Source organism: Parastagonospora nodorum (assembly GCF_000146915.1).
Source record: "Parastagonospora nodorum SN15 chromosome Unknown scaffold_6, whole genome shotgun sequence".
NCBI lineage: Eukaryota > Fungi > Ascomycota > Dothideomycetes > Pleosporales > Phaeosphaeriaceae > Parastagonospora > Parastagonospora nodorum.
The window spans coordinates 1055011-1069743 of NW_001884554.1; the positions used below are offsets into that span (position 1 = coordinate 1055011).

The 14733-nt window shown below is 49.2% G+C and overlaps 6 protein-coding genes across 6 annotated transcripts; 1 reads left to right on the forward strand and 5 right to left on the reverse strand.

The window, feature by feature from the left end:
* Positions 1-1677: 1677 nt before the first annotated feature.
* On the reverse strand, positions 1678-1942 carry SNOG_04583 (hypothetical protein; the record flags this gene model as incomplete). Its single annotated transcript, XM_001794945.1, has 2 exons — positions 1678-1815; positions 1877-1942. The coding sequence occupies 2 exons, from the start codon at positions 1940-1942 to the stop codon at positions 1678-1680; spliced, it is 204 nt and encodes a 67-aa protein (XP_001794997.1).
* A 990-nt stretch (positions 1943-2932) lies between these two features.
* Positions 2933-4038, reverse strand: SNOG_04584 (hypothetical protein; the record flags this gene model as incomplete). Its single annotated transcript, XM_001794946.1, has 2 exons — positions 2933-3351; positions 3411-4038. 2 exons carry the CDS (start codon positions 4036-4038, stop codon positions 2933-2935), a joined length of 1047 nt encoding a protein of 348 aa, XP_001794998.1.
* A 990-nt stretch (positions 4039-5028) lies between these two features.
* Positions 5029-5561, reverse strand: SNOG_04585 (hypothetical protein; the record flags this gene model as incomplete). The annotated part of the gene is made up of 2 exons (XM_001794947.1): positions 5029-5134; positions 5335-5561. The coding sequence occupies 2 exons, from the start codon at positions 5559-5561 to the stop codon at positions 5029-5031; spliced, it is 333 nt and encodes a 110-aa protein (XP_001794999.1).
* Positions 5562-6214: 653 nt separating this feature from the next.
* Positions 6215-9439, reverse strand: SNOG_04587 (hypothetical protein; the record flags this gene model as incomplete). Its single annotated transcript, XM_001794948.1, has 6 exons — positions 6215-6216; positions 6285-6789; positions 7068-7357; positions 7837-8646; positions 8696-8935; positions 9145-9439. Coding segments are annotated over 6 exons (2142 nt in total).
* A 1814-nt stretch (positions 9440-11253) lies between these two features.
* On the reverse strand, positions 11254-12101 carry SNOG_04588 (hypothetical protein). Its single transcript, XM_001794949.1, has 2 exons — positions 11934-12101; positions 11254-11883 (listed from the first exon to the last, which is right to left on the reverse strand). The coding sequence occupies exons 1-2, from the start codon at positions 12013-12015 to the stop codon at positions 11333-11335; spliced, it is 633 nt and encodes a 210-aa protein (XP_001795001.1). The 5' UTR covers positions 12016-12101; the 3' UTR covers positions 11254-11332.
* A 376-nt stretch (positions 12102-12477) lies between these two features.
* SNOG_04589 (hypothetical protein) lies at positions 12478-13623 on the forward strand (the record flags this gene model as incomplete). The annotated part of the gene is made up of 1 exon (XM_001794950.1): positions 12478-13623. One exon carries the CDS (start codon positions 12478-12480, stop codon positions 13621-13623), a length of 1146 nt encoding a protein of 381 aa, XP_001795002.1.
* Between the last annotated feature and the right edge of the window lie 1110 nt (positions 13624-14733).

Here is a 14733-nt window from a genome sequence, read left to right on the forward strand (position 1 = left end):
CATGAGTAGAGATGTTTGCGCAGTTCAGCAGGTAGCTTGGGGAAAGGTGATGCCGTTTTTTTCCGCTGTGTACTAAATGATTTCAGCTTTACGTATGTCAACTGTAATGGAGGCGTGTACACATGATGTCAAGATCACAGCTCTGATTGGCGAGCATGACCGTCTTCTCAGCAATGACTCTGTTTGTCGCAGGTACAAGCTATAGCTTGCGCAAAGCTTCGTTGCTGCGTCACGGAGTCGATGTCGAAGTTGATGTCAAAATTGGTGTCAAAGTTGATATCAAAGTTGATGTTGGAGTTCACAACACAGGGTTGAAGTTGGGGATGTAACAGCAGAATTTGGGCTTTTAAATCAATGGCGGTGCTAGGATGGGTACGTGCTGGGCCACGCTATCCCGTCAGTGCAAGGGAAGGTGAATATCCAAGAAAAATCATACGCCAAGGGCCCAAAACCAGCATGGCAGTGGGAATGGAATTTCGTTAATGAATGTAGTAGACGTCGCAGGTGGCGTAGAATTCACCTGTTCGGACAAGCACATGGTATCATATTCTTCCAATGCTCATGAATAAGATGTATGGACGCATAGAGACTACCGAGGCTCAGAATCTGTTTGAAACCGCTGAACAAGGCTAAAATCACCAGTAGCGGTATTGCTTGCGCTCAGCATCGTATCACTGTCCGTGCAAAGGACCAGTTTCTTGCTGGCAATGCTAGAAGAGGACAAATAATCAGGTATGACGGAATCTGGCTGCCATATGGACCAATCTTCCTGACTTATACTCTAGTAAGAGTAATTATTGAGCTCGAGCTGGCTAATGATGCTGCTTTGCTCTGGAGAGATATTCTGATCTGTAAGCCAATTGTACATGTGCTCTGGATCGTAGAAGCTGAAAGTTGCGACAGAGTATGAAACGAGGCGCGCTTCTTCATGTATCTGGCGGCATGCGCGTTAGACGCTCAGACCGATTCTCTGTGGATAGTGTGCTGAGTATGGTTTACGTTGGGCTACGAAAACACTTTCACAGAAGAGAAACGTGTGGATTATTTTGCGCAATTCTTCGGGTAGTTTGAGAAGGGGCGATTTCGGTTGGTTCGCCGTGGTACCGTGTCGTATCAGTCCCGCCTTGTGAAGTGCAGTCAAAGAGACTTTACTAACAGTTCCTGTAAATGTTTTTTTCTACTGCGTGTAGCTCTGTCTCTCTTTGTGACTCTAGCCGCGATGAGTGATGGTCCGCCTTTCTCTAGATCGGGCTCAGCTTTTGGTCGGAGGGGTGCCATGTTTCTTTTTGTTATCAGAGAAAAGGCGGAGAGAGCGTTGCCTAGTTTGAGCGTGACTGACCAATGGGACTAACGTAGTCAAAAGCTCACTATAACACGAGCGTATAAATGCGTTTGCAATGAAGTGAATATGAGGGTGAAAACATGACATAGTGCCAGCCAATTATCGACACTTCTTTTCTTCCGCCACTCGCAAGGAAATGCACTGAGCGCAAGCTACGTGATTTGACCATTTTAAAGGTGGCCCTCCAATCCAGCTGAACTGAATCCAGTCTACCGCATCTGGTCGTCATCCTTCTCTAGCTCATTTACTGCTAATCCACCTTCACAGACACCTCCACCTCGGGATATGCAGACTGAAACATTAGTACGATATAATCATGCACTTCATGCTCTCAATTATTCCGCACCACCCTCCAGTTCCTGAACGATATGCATAACAGACTCTGCTTTGGCCGTAGTCCTGATGGGATCCAGCAGATATATGCGCTTCAAGCCAAGTAGTTGAAGAACCTCTTCCGCAATCATATTCTTCACCTATGATGGGAAGTGCCCAATTATAATATGTAGGTGATCTGTATTATAGTAGCCCTAGTACGTTGATGTCGATGAATGTTCTCGAGCTAGGACCGGCACAATCTGAAGCGAAGATATGATCGAACATTGCTGTAGTCAGATAAGAAAGAGTAGATCGATCGAGGTAGAGATCGAGAAAGCAATGAGGCAGTGAGCCAATACGCTTGTCTCGTTGTGGATTTGACGGTATGTGCGGAGGATGGCAAGCTTGTCACAGTCAGCCCGGCGCAACGGATATAGGATGACAGCCGGCGAGCATGACATCAGATTTCATGATCTAGGAGAGGCGGAGGTTCTGAGGTTGCTGCTTACGTGTGAAGTCGGGCTCGGCTTGCGCTTCTTTGGGCATTTGCCAATGTTGATCGTAATAATGCCGAAGTAATCCTCGTAGATACGGTTACGGAGTCATCCGGGCAGCCCGAGTAGCGGGAATGGCGCTGACCTACCACGTATCTTGATCTTCGCCATGCTTCGTGCTGGTTGACAGTTTCGTTGTGCAGATCAAGTGACGCAGGCCGGAAATCGTAGCAGTCGGGTAGCAGAGTCGAAATAGTTGCGGGTTGTCAAGAGTGAAAAGTGGGGATCGAGAGGCTGGAGAAGCCGAGGGAAAGACCATGAAGATCAGAGCTGTCTTGATGCTGGGATATCAATTAGGGGATCAGAAACATGTCTCGTGGAATTTTTTTTGGAAATTTGCCCACTATAGCTACATTCAAGCTCCATAAAATAAGTACATACGCAGTCATAGTATCGTTTCCCGTGATTTCGGTCCGTGTTATACATCCAAGGGCACTGGCTCATGAGAGTAGATCCACGTACACGAGCTGATGCCTGGACCTGGTCTTGAGGTCCGAATTGGACAAACAGAGCTGGTCGTTATTCAGGTCGAGTAGGTTTTCCCAGAATCGTGTTTGGGCATTTTCGAGGGTCCGGTGCGTTCGGTGACGGTTACTGTATTGCGCAAATCTTCCAGTGCTCCTGCCCAAAGACTACAAACTTCGAACGTTGTTGTGAACACAGATATCTAGACTTGCCATACGTATGGAGCAGACCAATGTAATTATGGTCCATATTGCTTTCAACCCTCGTGCTCTACCTGGAATCCCATCTCTCTATCCCTCTCCTCGAAGTACCCAAGCATCTTCCATTTATACGCTTCCAGATAGGGCTGGAGGTCCTTGTGTTCCGGATTCCAGAATTTCTCATGCAAACTCTTGACGCCGGCTTCCATGTCTTGCACAGTCGGGAAGTGGATGTTCCACATCCTGTCCAGCGTCTGCCAGGGCATGTTGCCTTTTGGTCGGCGGTGAGCCCAGTTGAGAAGGTTTTGCTCAGGGAGGGTTTTGCCCCAGCGATTATCGGAGATTTCTAGCAAGGAGCTATAATAGGCGAATATAGTCGCATCCGGCTTGAAGACGATGAAGCCGCTGTTGAGGTAGTTTGGGCCGAACTGGTACTCATTCTTCTCTTCAGAGGGAGGGAAGCCGTGTTCGATTCCTTCAAACGAAGTTAGTTCTTGCGATCTCTTCTTTCAGTGCACAATAGACTGTACGTACTTGGTTCTGCGGTGGTAGCAAAGGCGTACTGAGATGGTAATGGCGCTTCATCATCCTTGACCGCCTCTGGCTTGTGCAGGGTCGCTTGCATTTTGACCGCAGGATCATCAAACACTCCGTCTATATTGTCCATCAACACAGTATCGCCATCTATGAGGCAGATGCGTTCGAACTGAGTGAACTCCCACAGGCGCAGCTTTGTCATCACATCCTTGAACCGAGGGTTGATCTTGGTTACCCAGTTGGCTACCAAATCCTCAACGACTACGACGACTGCACCGTCTCTTTGCAGGCGCTCGATTTTCGCAGCAGTGACAGTATTTGTGACGATCACTATGAAGGGGATGGACGCATTCGATTTTGTCTTGGGATCGTGGAGAAGCTGGTAAGCGAGCAAACGGGCGCCCAACAGGTAAACGTCATCCTCCTCCGACTTTTCGTTTCCAGCTAGAAATGTAGCGTATGCGTATCTCGAGGTGATATCTTTCAGTTCGGTCGGCTTCCATTCTTGTTGGTGTGGCGAATATGGGTGCCACACAGCGTCCACAGCTGTATGCACAACTGCCTCTCGGTATGTATGCGCTCGATCGGGTAATGGTGCATACACGAAGAAAAGGAACGCTCCCATGAGAAACAGCCATACTGCAGCTATCCTGGAGCGAAGTGTCGTGGGGATAGTCATCCTCGAGTGTAATCGCGAAGTCGGGATGCGGTCAAGAGCAGTGCGCGGAGGCGCAAGGATAAGTACACTCGTCAACCGGTGTTCCCAGGGCTGACTGACTGTGCTCGTGTTGCGATAAGCACTGCAGTGTAACACAGCATACCTAAGTACCTAGGTACCTAGGTAATCGGCAAAGGCAGGTCCCGCGATTCGCCCTTGCCATTTACCGTAATGAATGAAAGTGGTGAAGGATTTCAATTGTTTCTTTTCGACTGATGACGTGAGCTCATCGATATTCAACGCTCATTCACTGGTCATCATGGGTGCGGTGGCTTCGCCAAGGGATAAGATGACATTACTATATCAGGCTAGTGTAGCATGAATCATACCCTTGGCGGTGCTGGAAGAGGAACCGGATCCTCTTGCATTCAGCCTAACGCGGAGTTACGCAAGGGTGCAGAGGCACAAAACAGAGTGGATATTACACCGACGGGTACGGGCGACGGCAGGGCAGACACGACATGCCGCTTCGATAGACCTTGAGACCTGTGCACATTTTTGCGCGATACCGCCTGCAAGGATGGTACGTAGTGGAGTGCCCGGTCGCAGGATCGAGAATGGATTCCTAAATCGCGCCCAATGTAGCAAGAAGTGGGGTGTGCCGAGACACTAGCCCTCTATGCTAGACTGCTCTGGTATCTAGCTTATCGTGGCCTGTGAAGGCACGGCTGACAGGGAATAAATGAGTTCCATGTGTTTGCGGCGTGAGGACTGTCATAGTAGGGGTAGATAAATTCCTCCGGAGCAGCAGACGTATTTGGGCGTTGGGAGCGGGTTGCATATTAAGACAAATAGCTTCTTCTATTCTACTTGTACTACCTCCGGATCTACCTTTCTTCTAGACCTGCTGCAGCTTCTTCCACTTGCTTCCGTATGTAAGCATCCTTTTTATTTCCTCTATTTTTGGAAAAGACGCCGTATGTGTTCGCCGTCGGTGTTGATATTGTATGTCATCTTGCCAGGATGGATGCGCCTCATCTCTCCCGAGATATCGGTCAACAACCTGTAATATTTGTTCATCGCTGTAGACTTTCTATAAATCTTGTAATTCCTCATGAACTCTGTCTCGTTGATCTCCATTGTCACACGAAATCGCTGTAAGCCTGATAAGTAGGTGAATGGCATATTGTCCAAGGTGATCCAACTAGACATGCAATGTGTTGCGGATCGACGACGCAAAAGGTACTGCTAGACCACGGATACGTCATGGCCTCGACAGAGATCTGTCGGCAGACACCTAGCAACCCAAAAACACGCTTGACTTGATTCCGCGCGTTTCCGTCCCAGCCGATGTCCCAGATATGGCCAGTGAGCAGACACTCGTACTTCGTTTCGAAGCTCTGCGGGCAGACTGAGAAAAGGAGATCGAGCGCTGTTCCGCTCTGTACTGTATCTAGCCAGCGCTTGTCATATTGACTTGTTTTCGCCATTACTGACATGTGACAAAGCTCTTCCGGTGTATGGAGCAAGTCCTTGGCTGGGCGCATATCGGTAGTAAGCCTTCGGTTGTTGATACTGCGAGAAACTGTCGATCTTGTTCTACAGAGCTGCAGTAGAGAGAATGGTTGATTAAGGCAGTGTGCGGCAGGTCCTCAAAGATTGATAGAAGAGCTTGAAGAACTCTGCAGTTGGGAGAGGTGGAGTAGTCACGCAGCTAAGTGCTTGCCCGCCATGAAAACGCGCACAAGACAACGAGTTGCCTCTAAATGCAATGTGGCGGAAGGAACACTGGTGAACGAACGAGAAATGGAATGCGGATTACTTGCACTGGATGGCATATCCATCACATCAAAAAGATCCAACGCATCATCGTCATGAAGGGTACCTTGGCGCGTAGCAGGATGCTCGGCTCTGGCTTACCCTTTAAGAACCACTCATACGTAGAAGACCAGGCCTCGTTGCCGCCATCATCAATAACGTCGCCGTGACACGGAATGACGCGCTTGATGTCCCACTCAGCGACCTTCTTGGCATCTCGGCGCATCAGCGAATGATTTACAGTCGCGATGTAGTACATCAATCGTTTTGCCCAAATTGATCGCGGATGCGCACGTTTGGCGAACTCGCGGGATAACAGGCCTTGTTCTGAAGACGGAGGCGAATATTGCTACTCTAGTCAGCTGCTCATTTGCAATGCATTAGATTTGTCAGACATACCTCAGTGCATGGCAGATTCATCATGAGATCCGATTGAATCAGTGTCTTCGTTGGCTTGTGGTACCACGCTACACAGTACGTAATGAATCCTTCGAAGAAGACAGTCTCAAAGTCGTCCGAAAAACCAAACTCGTCTTCTGGTCCTCCCATACTCCAGTCGCCACACATGAAATCCCATTTCACATCTTTGCGCTTGGTTTCCAATCCAGGGACGCCGATGGTCTTTGCGTCCGGCCAAACATCGAGATAACTCTTTACAAACAGATGGTGACCTAGATCACTCGCGATGAAATGCACGCCCCCGAGAGCAGTCAACGTGGCCTTTACTGTCGGTTCGAGAGGAACTGGGTTCAGAAGTAGGATGCGATCGTCGCGAAGGCGGATCGCTGTCGCTCGGTTTCCCACGGCGACAAATTCGCGGTATCCGAATGGTGCAAAGCGATTGAATAGCACGCTAAAGGTCGTGATCTCTGGCGAGACGTCGCGGATTACTGTTTCGGTCTGCGACATGCTTGGCCGATGTGGGTGCAATGTCGATGTTGGATGGTGTGGTTAATTCAACGTGTTCTTGGGATGAGGTTGCGATGTCGTCATTGTTGGCAGAACACCCGTGGACGCAAGTTTATTAACATTCCAGTGAATTTGCTCTACCATGCAGGAAGCTTCGTCACAAAAAGCTGAGATGTTCTTATCATTCAACTTAGTATTATACCCCAGCCATTCCTCATCCGCGCCTTTATATGTGAACATCTTATCACGACCATGCAACGCATCGTTACCCAGACGACATCTGTCGGAAATTCTAATAAGTTAATATCAAGCTCCACGCTCTTTTCCTCGAAAGCCTTCTTCCCTTGTTCCGACGGGTCGAAAGGCACTTGCCAGTCATTGCTGCCGCCCGTCACGTTGTTCCTTCCCCTGCACCTGTGCATCTCCTCAGCCAGTGCAATCCGTTTCACGGTTGATTGCAAGCCCAGAATCTCAAACATCCAAGGGATGCCTTTTGTAATTAGATTCTTCGCATTTGCGCGGAAGAGTCTCAAGGAATAGACATGTTGTCTCCACGAAACTGTACGTGTTTTCGGACAGAGCGTATTTCATATCTCGTTATGAGACTTAGCGGGACGGCGGAGAAGCGGTGACGACTTGGCATTGTAACTCATTCTTTGATTCTACGGTAGCATTAACACGTTCAGGAGCAAATCACAATACATACACCACACATATGTCGTGATGAGGTGCCTGAAGTACTCTGGCGTCTATCAGTGTAGTGGTTGAACTGCTGTTTGCCATGATGGAGATTTCGTGGGTGGTATTTGAGTATTTCTTAGGAAGGTTCTTGAACTAAGGATCGAGGTAAGAGAGAAAGTAATCGGGAAGCGGGGTGGTCATGGCGGCACACTTCTCCACATCTATATCTATATATACACGTCATAAGGCCTAAGTGTAGTCTTTACACCTTATTTACCATGAATTTGATTGACCTTGATCCCTATGGCTCAACACCCAATTGTCTCCAGATACTGTTGTCTGCGCAAGTAAAAGAACTGCTAACCGGCGTATTTGGATCATTGTAAGTCGCCATCAGTTGATCGATCGCCGCCCACAATCCTGCTCCGTTCATGAAGAGGGTAATCAGGATGATGAACCAATTAAGAATAGCCAGCAATGTCTTCTTCCAGCCTTTGAACTGCACGTCCCAGTTGAGGTACAGCCACATGACGCCAGATATACCGAACGTGAACCACGCGACAAAGAGCGCCGACGATATCGACAGAATGGAATCGAAGATTGGGATGGCATTCGCCAGGATAAACGCCAGGACCCAGAAAGTTGTGCCGATTCCGACCCATATGGCCCAGGTGCGCTTTGTGTTGCGATCGTATTCCTGCTCGATGTTGAGCATACGTAGGACCTCGACGAAGATGAACTTTATGGATGTATGGCCAAAGACGAGAGAAGTACCGAGGAGTGTCGGGAAGAGGATGCCGTAGGCAACCTTGGATGGGATAACAGGTGCTGAGCCTAATGCAGGGCTCGTGGTGAACTGACCAGCCAGAGCATAAATGACGGCGCCAACGATTGTGTACATGGGTATCGCGAAAATCTGCAGGATGTACATGGACGGCATGAAGTCCGCTGAGGCGTCCTTCATCTCGGCCATTACTGTAATGAAGGCTTGATTGCCCGCGTATGCGAATGCGATGTTAAGGACGGCGGAGAAGCCTTGTGCAAAGGTAGGGTCGCCGACTACATTGATCTCCCGAGTCCATCCTGGAGGTGCTGTGCTTGGACTGTCTACACCTAAAGCGATCATGACAATGAGCACAGCTGAGAAGATGGATATCGTGGCAATGACTGCTAAAGGTTAGCTTCTGATCTTGCCAGGATTCGATTCAGTACATACTGCCAAAATCTGCCATGAATCGCATTTTGCGCGGGATACACAAAAGCCACGAGCATAGTGTAGGAAACAGAATGAACAATATTGTGCACAATGCGTGCTCCGATATGCTGTTCAACGCGATGCTCATGGTGATGACTGAAGAAGCACATGTCAAGATGAGATTCAAAACAAACGCGATTCCGACAACAATAGCCAACGGCTTGCCACCGATGATGCGAAAGCAGTCGACGCAGTTGAGAACTGTAGGATATCTTCGAAAGAACTGCAGCAAGACATAGGCCGTGTATGTCACGAGGATACCTGAAAGATGCGGATTAGGTGACATGTGCTAGGAGTTTGGACATTTTACTAACCCATCCCTATGATGGTGATGATGCATGGGACCAAGCCCAAGGTCTGCATGGCTGTCGGAAGGCTCAAAATGCCTCTTATTGTTAGTAATGCCTTACATGTAGAAAGCAAAAGAGGGGACTCACCGATGCCGACTTGGTTCGTGATGTAGATCAGCGATGCCTGATACCTGTTAAGCGTCTTGTACGAAGAGCCCTCTCTCAACGTTGTTTGGAAGACAGCACTTCCTCGTCGCTCGGAAGGAATTTTCTCCATGGTTGCACCATCATACGGTGTGCTTTCGCTGGATTTCGAGATGTTTTCATCCGCTTCCACACCAGGATTCAGGTTGTCGTGGCCGTAATTGGTGTTGTTATACGGAACCGGTCCTGGTGCTCTCGTATGCGCACTCATCGTGGCTACTAGAGTTGACTGCTACCAGATGGAGAGGATGGAATTGAGAAAGTCGATGGACGATGGATCAGAGAGAATGGCGAAACCAAACATTATCAAAACGGATGGGCAAAACGTTTATCAGCAAAAACTGGGCCTTGACCCACGTACGCTGAGCTTTGGGCTGATGATAGCATCTTGGAGAAAGTTGGACGCGTGTACAAAAAGACGCACCAGAGCTTGGTATACTCTACGTAGCCCTAAATGTGGCTCTGAAACGAAGCCAAATGTGCATGCATAGCGTATCGTAATCTTCTTAGTCAATGGCAGACGCAATTGGGAAGCCGATGCACGGTCATTTGCCTTACACTGCCAAGTACAATGTTTCCGTCGTAGCCGTTTGCCATCAATTTTCGGTCGCATCGCGGCGCTTCGAAGTGTGGTGTTAAGAAAGACAAGATGGATCGGAAGTTCCGAGGCTCTTGGCGAGTTTGACGCGTGACGTCACAGCCTGCCATGGACTGGTACATTACATACTGAGTTCACAAGTATGCAGAGCACTTTCAGCACTGAATGATGAGAGGATTTGGATTGCAAATGCTCTATTCAAGACATGTCGTATCCCAAATGTACGGCTGAGTTCGTTACTGACCGGCACATCGTTCACGCGTGTATGGCTCCTCTCAAGTTGCGGAAGAAGAGAGAAACGGTCAATAACTGCAACAGCGGTCTAAGATATACAGATAACAATTGAGCAAAGCTGGAAATAGCTCTATAGAGTCTTTTAACTTTTCTTAAAGACACCTGGGCAGTTCTAAGTAGAGCTGTCTAGTTACAGGAAAGGAATACAATTTCGCACATCAAATTTCCGAAGGTGTTGTATCTCGCTTTTTCTGCAACGTGGGGCGCCTTAGTTGACTGCTTGTGATCCATTCCAATGCAGGCTGCTCAATTCTCTGATATCCCCAACTCTGTGGCATCTTCCATTGTACGCTGATACCACTCAATGAGCAGACCCGGCTGTAGAGACCGCAGACACTGCTCCAACTCGATCCGAGCCTTCTACAATGCACCTGCAATCACCAGGATGTGAATTCTCTCGACATTGGGAATTTTCTGAACAAACTCCCAGTCCTGCGAAGTCAAATCCGCACACCTTGCAACATCGCAAGTTCGACGTGCTGAATAGAGATGCGTTGAACGTTTGATTGGTCCTCGAGGAATTCATTGAGGGTGATGGAATCAAAGTATCGGCGGTCTGGCGAGTTAAAGGATTCGAAGACGAAGATCAATCGTTGGTCAGGTAGGAGGGAGATCTCGTGATGATCTGGCAACAAACGAAGAGTAGGCTGATGCATTTGTAAATGACGCTAGATCACTGCGGAAGATATGCGACTCTACTGATGGTCACGTTAAGATAATCAGGTCACTGTGAAAGAATATCTGTTGGACAAGGTTGTTTCATTGTCCATGCTCTTGGGAGGACATGTCCCACGTACTCATCTTCGCGCGTCCATTTGTGAATCGCCGCCTTCATTAAGCACGGAATTCGTAGTGTAGTATATAGTCCACTCTGCTAGACATGAGACGTCAGATGCTTCGCTCTCCGAAGGCATATCCGTCTGCCGTCTAGAGCTCAAATCTCAAAGTTAACCTCGAATGCAGGCACGACATCCCCGAACCTGTGATGGAGCTGTGTCAGATCTATCTACCTTGTTGAAGGTCCGAGTGATTGAGTGACAATGAGTAGTGGGATATCAAGAACATAATGGGAAGGTAGGAATTAAAAAGCACGAAACAACGCGCTAACGTCACGCTACTTTCCACTATCACCCTCATAGCGCAAGAATATTTTATTACTACGAGCCACCATGAATTCGGTCAAAGCTTCGTCGGTATATGCCCACCAGGTAGTCATTTAACGTTCTTCTCAAGCCACTCCTCCCACTGAGCCTCCGTCCAGCCGCTTGATATCTCATTATTGACAACGCCATCGAAGACCACTGTCGGTGTTACATGAACACCAGTCAACCTGTTGGCTTTGACCTGAATCTTGACGTCGTCCGTCACACCATTGCCCGTGTTCAGGCCCCCATCCTCGGTAGGCTTGTCACTGATTTCCAGAAGACTGTACACCTTCTTCTCATCGATACCAACACTTCCAGCGATCTTAGCTAGGCGCTTGTACGTAGCATTCCGAGTCTCATTGACGACATTGACGTCGAAGAACTCCTTCTGCTGGTGGAAGAGCGCGGCGCTGAAGTCGTAGAATCTGGTGGGGTCGACCTTCTGGACTGCATACCCGGCCTCGTGGACGAGTGTAGACGAGGGATGCCACGGTTGGATCTGCTGTCTAAAGATTGTTACAACGCGATCGCCGTACTTTTCGAGAAGAGTCTGGCGGAGGTTCGTGTTGTAGACGGTCTTGAACATCTTCTGGCTGAACGGGCAGACATAGTCGAGGTCTATTGGGAGAATGAGCAGGCAGAGAAATCGACTGATGCTGTGAACTTACAGAGCTCGAGTGTGTGTACAGCTTTGGGTTGTATGGAGCTTGAAGCAAGCTTCTGTCCCGCGAATTTGGGTGCGAGAGCCATTGTCTCCGATACGATATGTTTAGCAAAAATCTCAGATAGTGATGCGATTGAATATGTTTGGATCGCGTCTTTTCTGTTCAGTGAGACTCATATATTTATGGTGAGGAGCACGCAATCAAGAGCTTAGATGTTACGAGGGGTAGCTTCGGAAGCTTCATGTATGACGACATCGGTCCTTCCTTACCCTCGCAGAGATTGAGAGCGACAGCAGCAAATGTGCAGTCATCATCTCTGACCGCCAAAGGTTCTGCGACTTCTTCTCCATAATCGGTCTGGGTTATGCATCGTGGTCTGAAAAGCAGATGTCGTGAAATGTTCCCCACACTTGCCGGCAACGTAACTCCGCAAACCCCCGGACGGATGCATCATAGCTTCAACGCCACATGGCGCCCAACATCACGACCCTCCCTGAGAGAATCTGGTTTTTGATTGCGCATATTTGCCCGGTCCTGGTGAGCTGAAATGCCATCGGATGACGATCTTCTCGCACGGCTGAACGCGTTGAAGAAGTCGAGCGTGAGCCTCGGCACGAATTACAACCCTTCGATAGCCACATCACCTTCACCGCAGCCTACCGACGACCTCGCAGCCCGTTTCGCACGCCTTGGCTCAGCCTCTCCCTCAAGCTCGCCACAGCCTTCACGAACCACATCTGCAGATGATGCGCGTACACCAGTAGCGGCACCTGGTGCGCCAAGCTATTTGGAAGGCATCGCAGAGGGCATCGGCGGAAGCAATGTCGAGTTCAATGAAGAGGATGAGAAGAGCCTGGAAGAGCTCCTGGGAGAGTTGAAGGAGACGGTTGGCGATAAGCCAGAATGGGAGTTGTCCAATAAGGAACAGCAGGATGTTGGGAAGCTTTTGAAGGACATGAAGAGGATCCTGCCAGAAGTGGTGAATAGTAGAGCACAAGACGCGAAGACCACGGACCCAAGAAAGAAGCAAGAAGATCTTACGGATTGGGAGACCATTGAGGTCAATATTGGCGGCGGAGAGGTCACCACCGGCACAGGCAATGCCGCGGACGAACATGATGACGAGGATGAAGAAGGCAAGAAGCCAACAGAGGACGAAGAGGCAGATGACCTTATTGCAAGAGTTATGGCTGAGCTGGAGATCAGCAGGAAGTACAATCCGCCATCCCCACCACCAGAAGATGTCGAGGGTCCGAAACAGGGAGATCCGGAGGCGGACCAACAAAACCAAAATGGCGGTGATCTGAGCCTTCCATCTGCACCCACAGATCTCCCAGAAGACGATTTCGAGCGCACGAAAGCTATTGAAGACGCCTTCACCGCCCGCCTTGCAGCACTATCCGCGCCATCTCCAGCGCAGACAGACTCCTTAGGCCTGCCATCCGCTCCGTCTTTCTCTCCCCAGAAGAAGCCTCCTATCGGATCAAACCTGCAAAAATGTATTGACGATGAGATTGATACTTGGTGTATCATTTGCCAGGATGATGCGACGCTGAAGTGTTTGGGTTGCGACAGCGACCTGTACTGCCAGCTCTGCTGGACAGAAGGCCATCGTGGCGAAAGTGCGGGGCTCGAGGAAAGAACACACAAGGTTCTCTTGTATGAGCGAAAAAAGAAGCAGGCGGCTGCGTAAGCACGTCGTTTCGACCGATCAACAGGCAGATCTTGCGAGCTCGAATATCAATTTCCGTTCTGTCTGTCACGACTCACTAGAATGATACGATCGGGGATGGGAGCTCCCAGCCGCGGTATCATTTCCGAATTTGTGCAGCTTGTCGAGGTCACAGTGAAATTCGACTTTGGCGCAACCATGGAATCTAGGTCTTGGCGCCTCCCCTGATATAACTTGCCTTCCGGTGAATTAAGAGAGTACTCACATTCCTTCACTCCTCAACTACCACCTCTGGAATCCAGCATCCCAGTTTAGAGGTCATCGTACTCCAAGTTCCAGACCAAAACCTGGAACAAACGGTCGTAAAGCGTTGGAACTTGATCGAGTTCCTTACAGCCAGACGTCGCGAAGCTCGCGCAGAAATGTAAGCCTAAGCCGATTTCCCGTTTCATTGCCACCATGTAACAACTGGCGTGCAGCACCCAACGCAATGCTCTCAAATCGCCTTTGCTTCGCTTGCCAGCAGAGATCCGAAATCTCATCTACAACTACGTCCTCACCAAAGGGACGTACACCTTCGGACGACTTTACAAACCTCGAATACCTTATCCTACAAAAACGCGAAAGAGATCCAGAAGTTGGGGCGTGCTGCAGAGACTCTTCCCGGGAAGCAACGCCAATAGCCTCTCCCGAGTATGCCATCAGATCCACCACGAGGCCTCACTGCTCCCATTCGAGCTTAACGACTTCCGCTTTCAGAATGTGGTATTCATAAAACGTCTCCTTGAAAAGCACTTTTCCTGGTCTCAGCGCACTGCGATGAAGCGAATCCGACTGCGTGTTATGCAAGACTTAACGCCATTTGCTACGATGCCGTCGCACTACAATTTGGAGCATTTGGTGAAGCTCCTTCCCAACATAGAGAGTGTTACCATTGAAACGCCTGAGGCATACTTTTTTCCTGGTCCTTACACGCTTCCTTCGCTGGAACAGGGATGCACCGACGAGAACAAGCAGTGGTTGTGGAGTTGGGCGAATCGTGGAAGCAGCCGGACGGTACAAGTGGGGTTCAAAATCGTTTTCCAAATGTTCTATCCGCGCTTCTCCGCCGAGTTTTGCTAGGTTTCATGA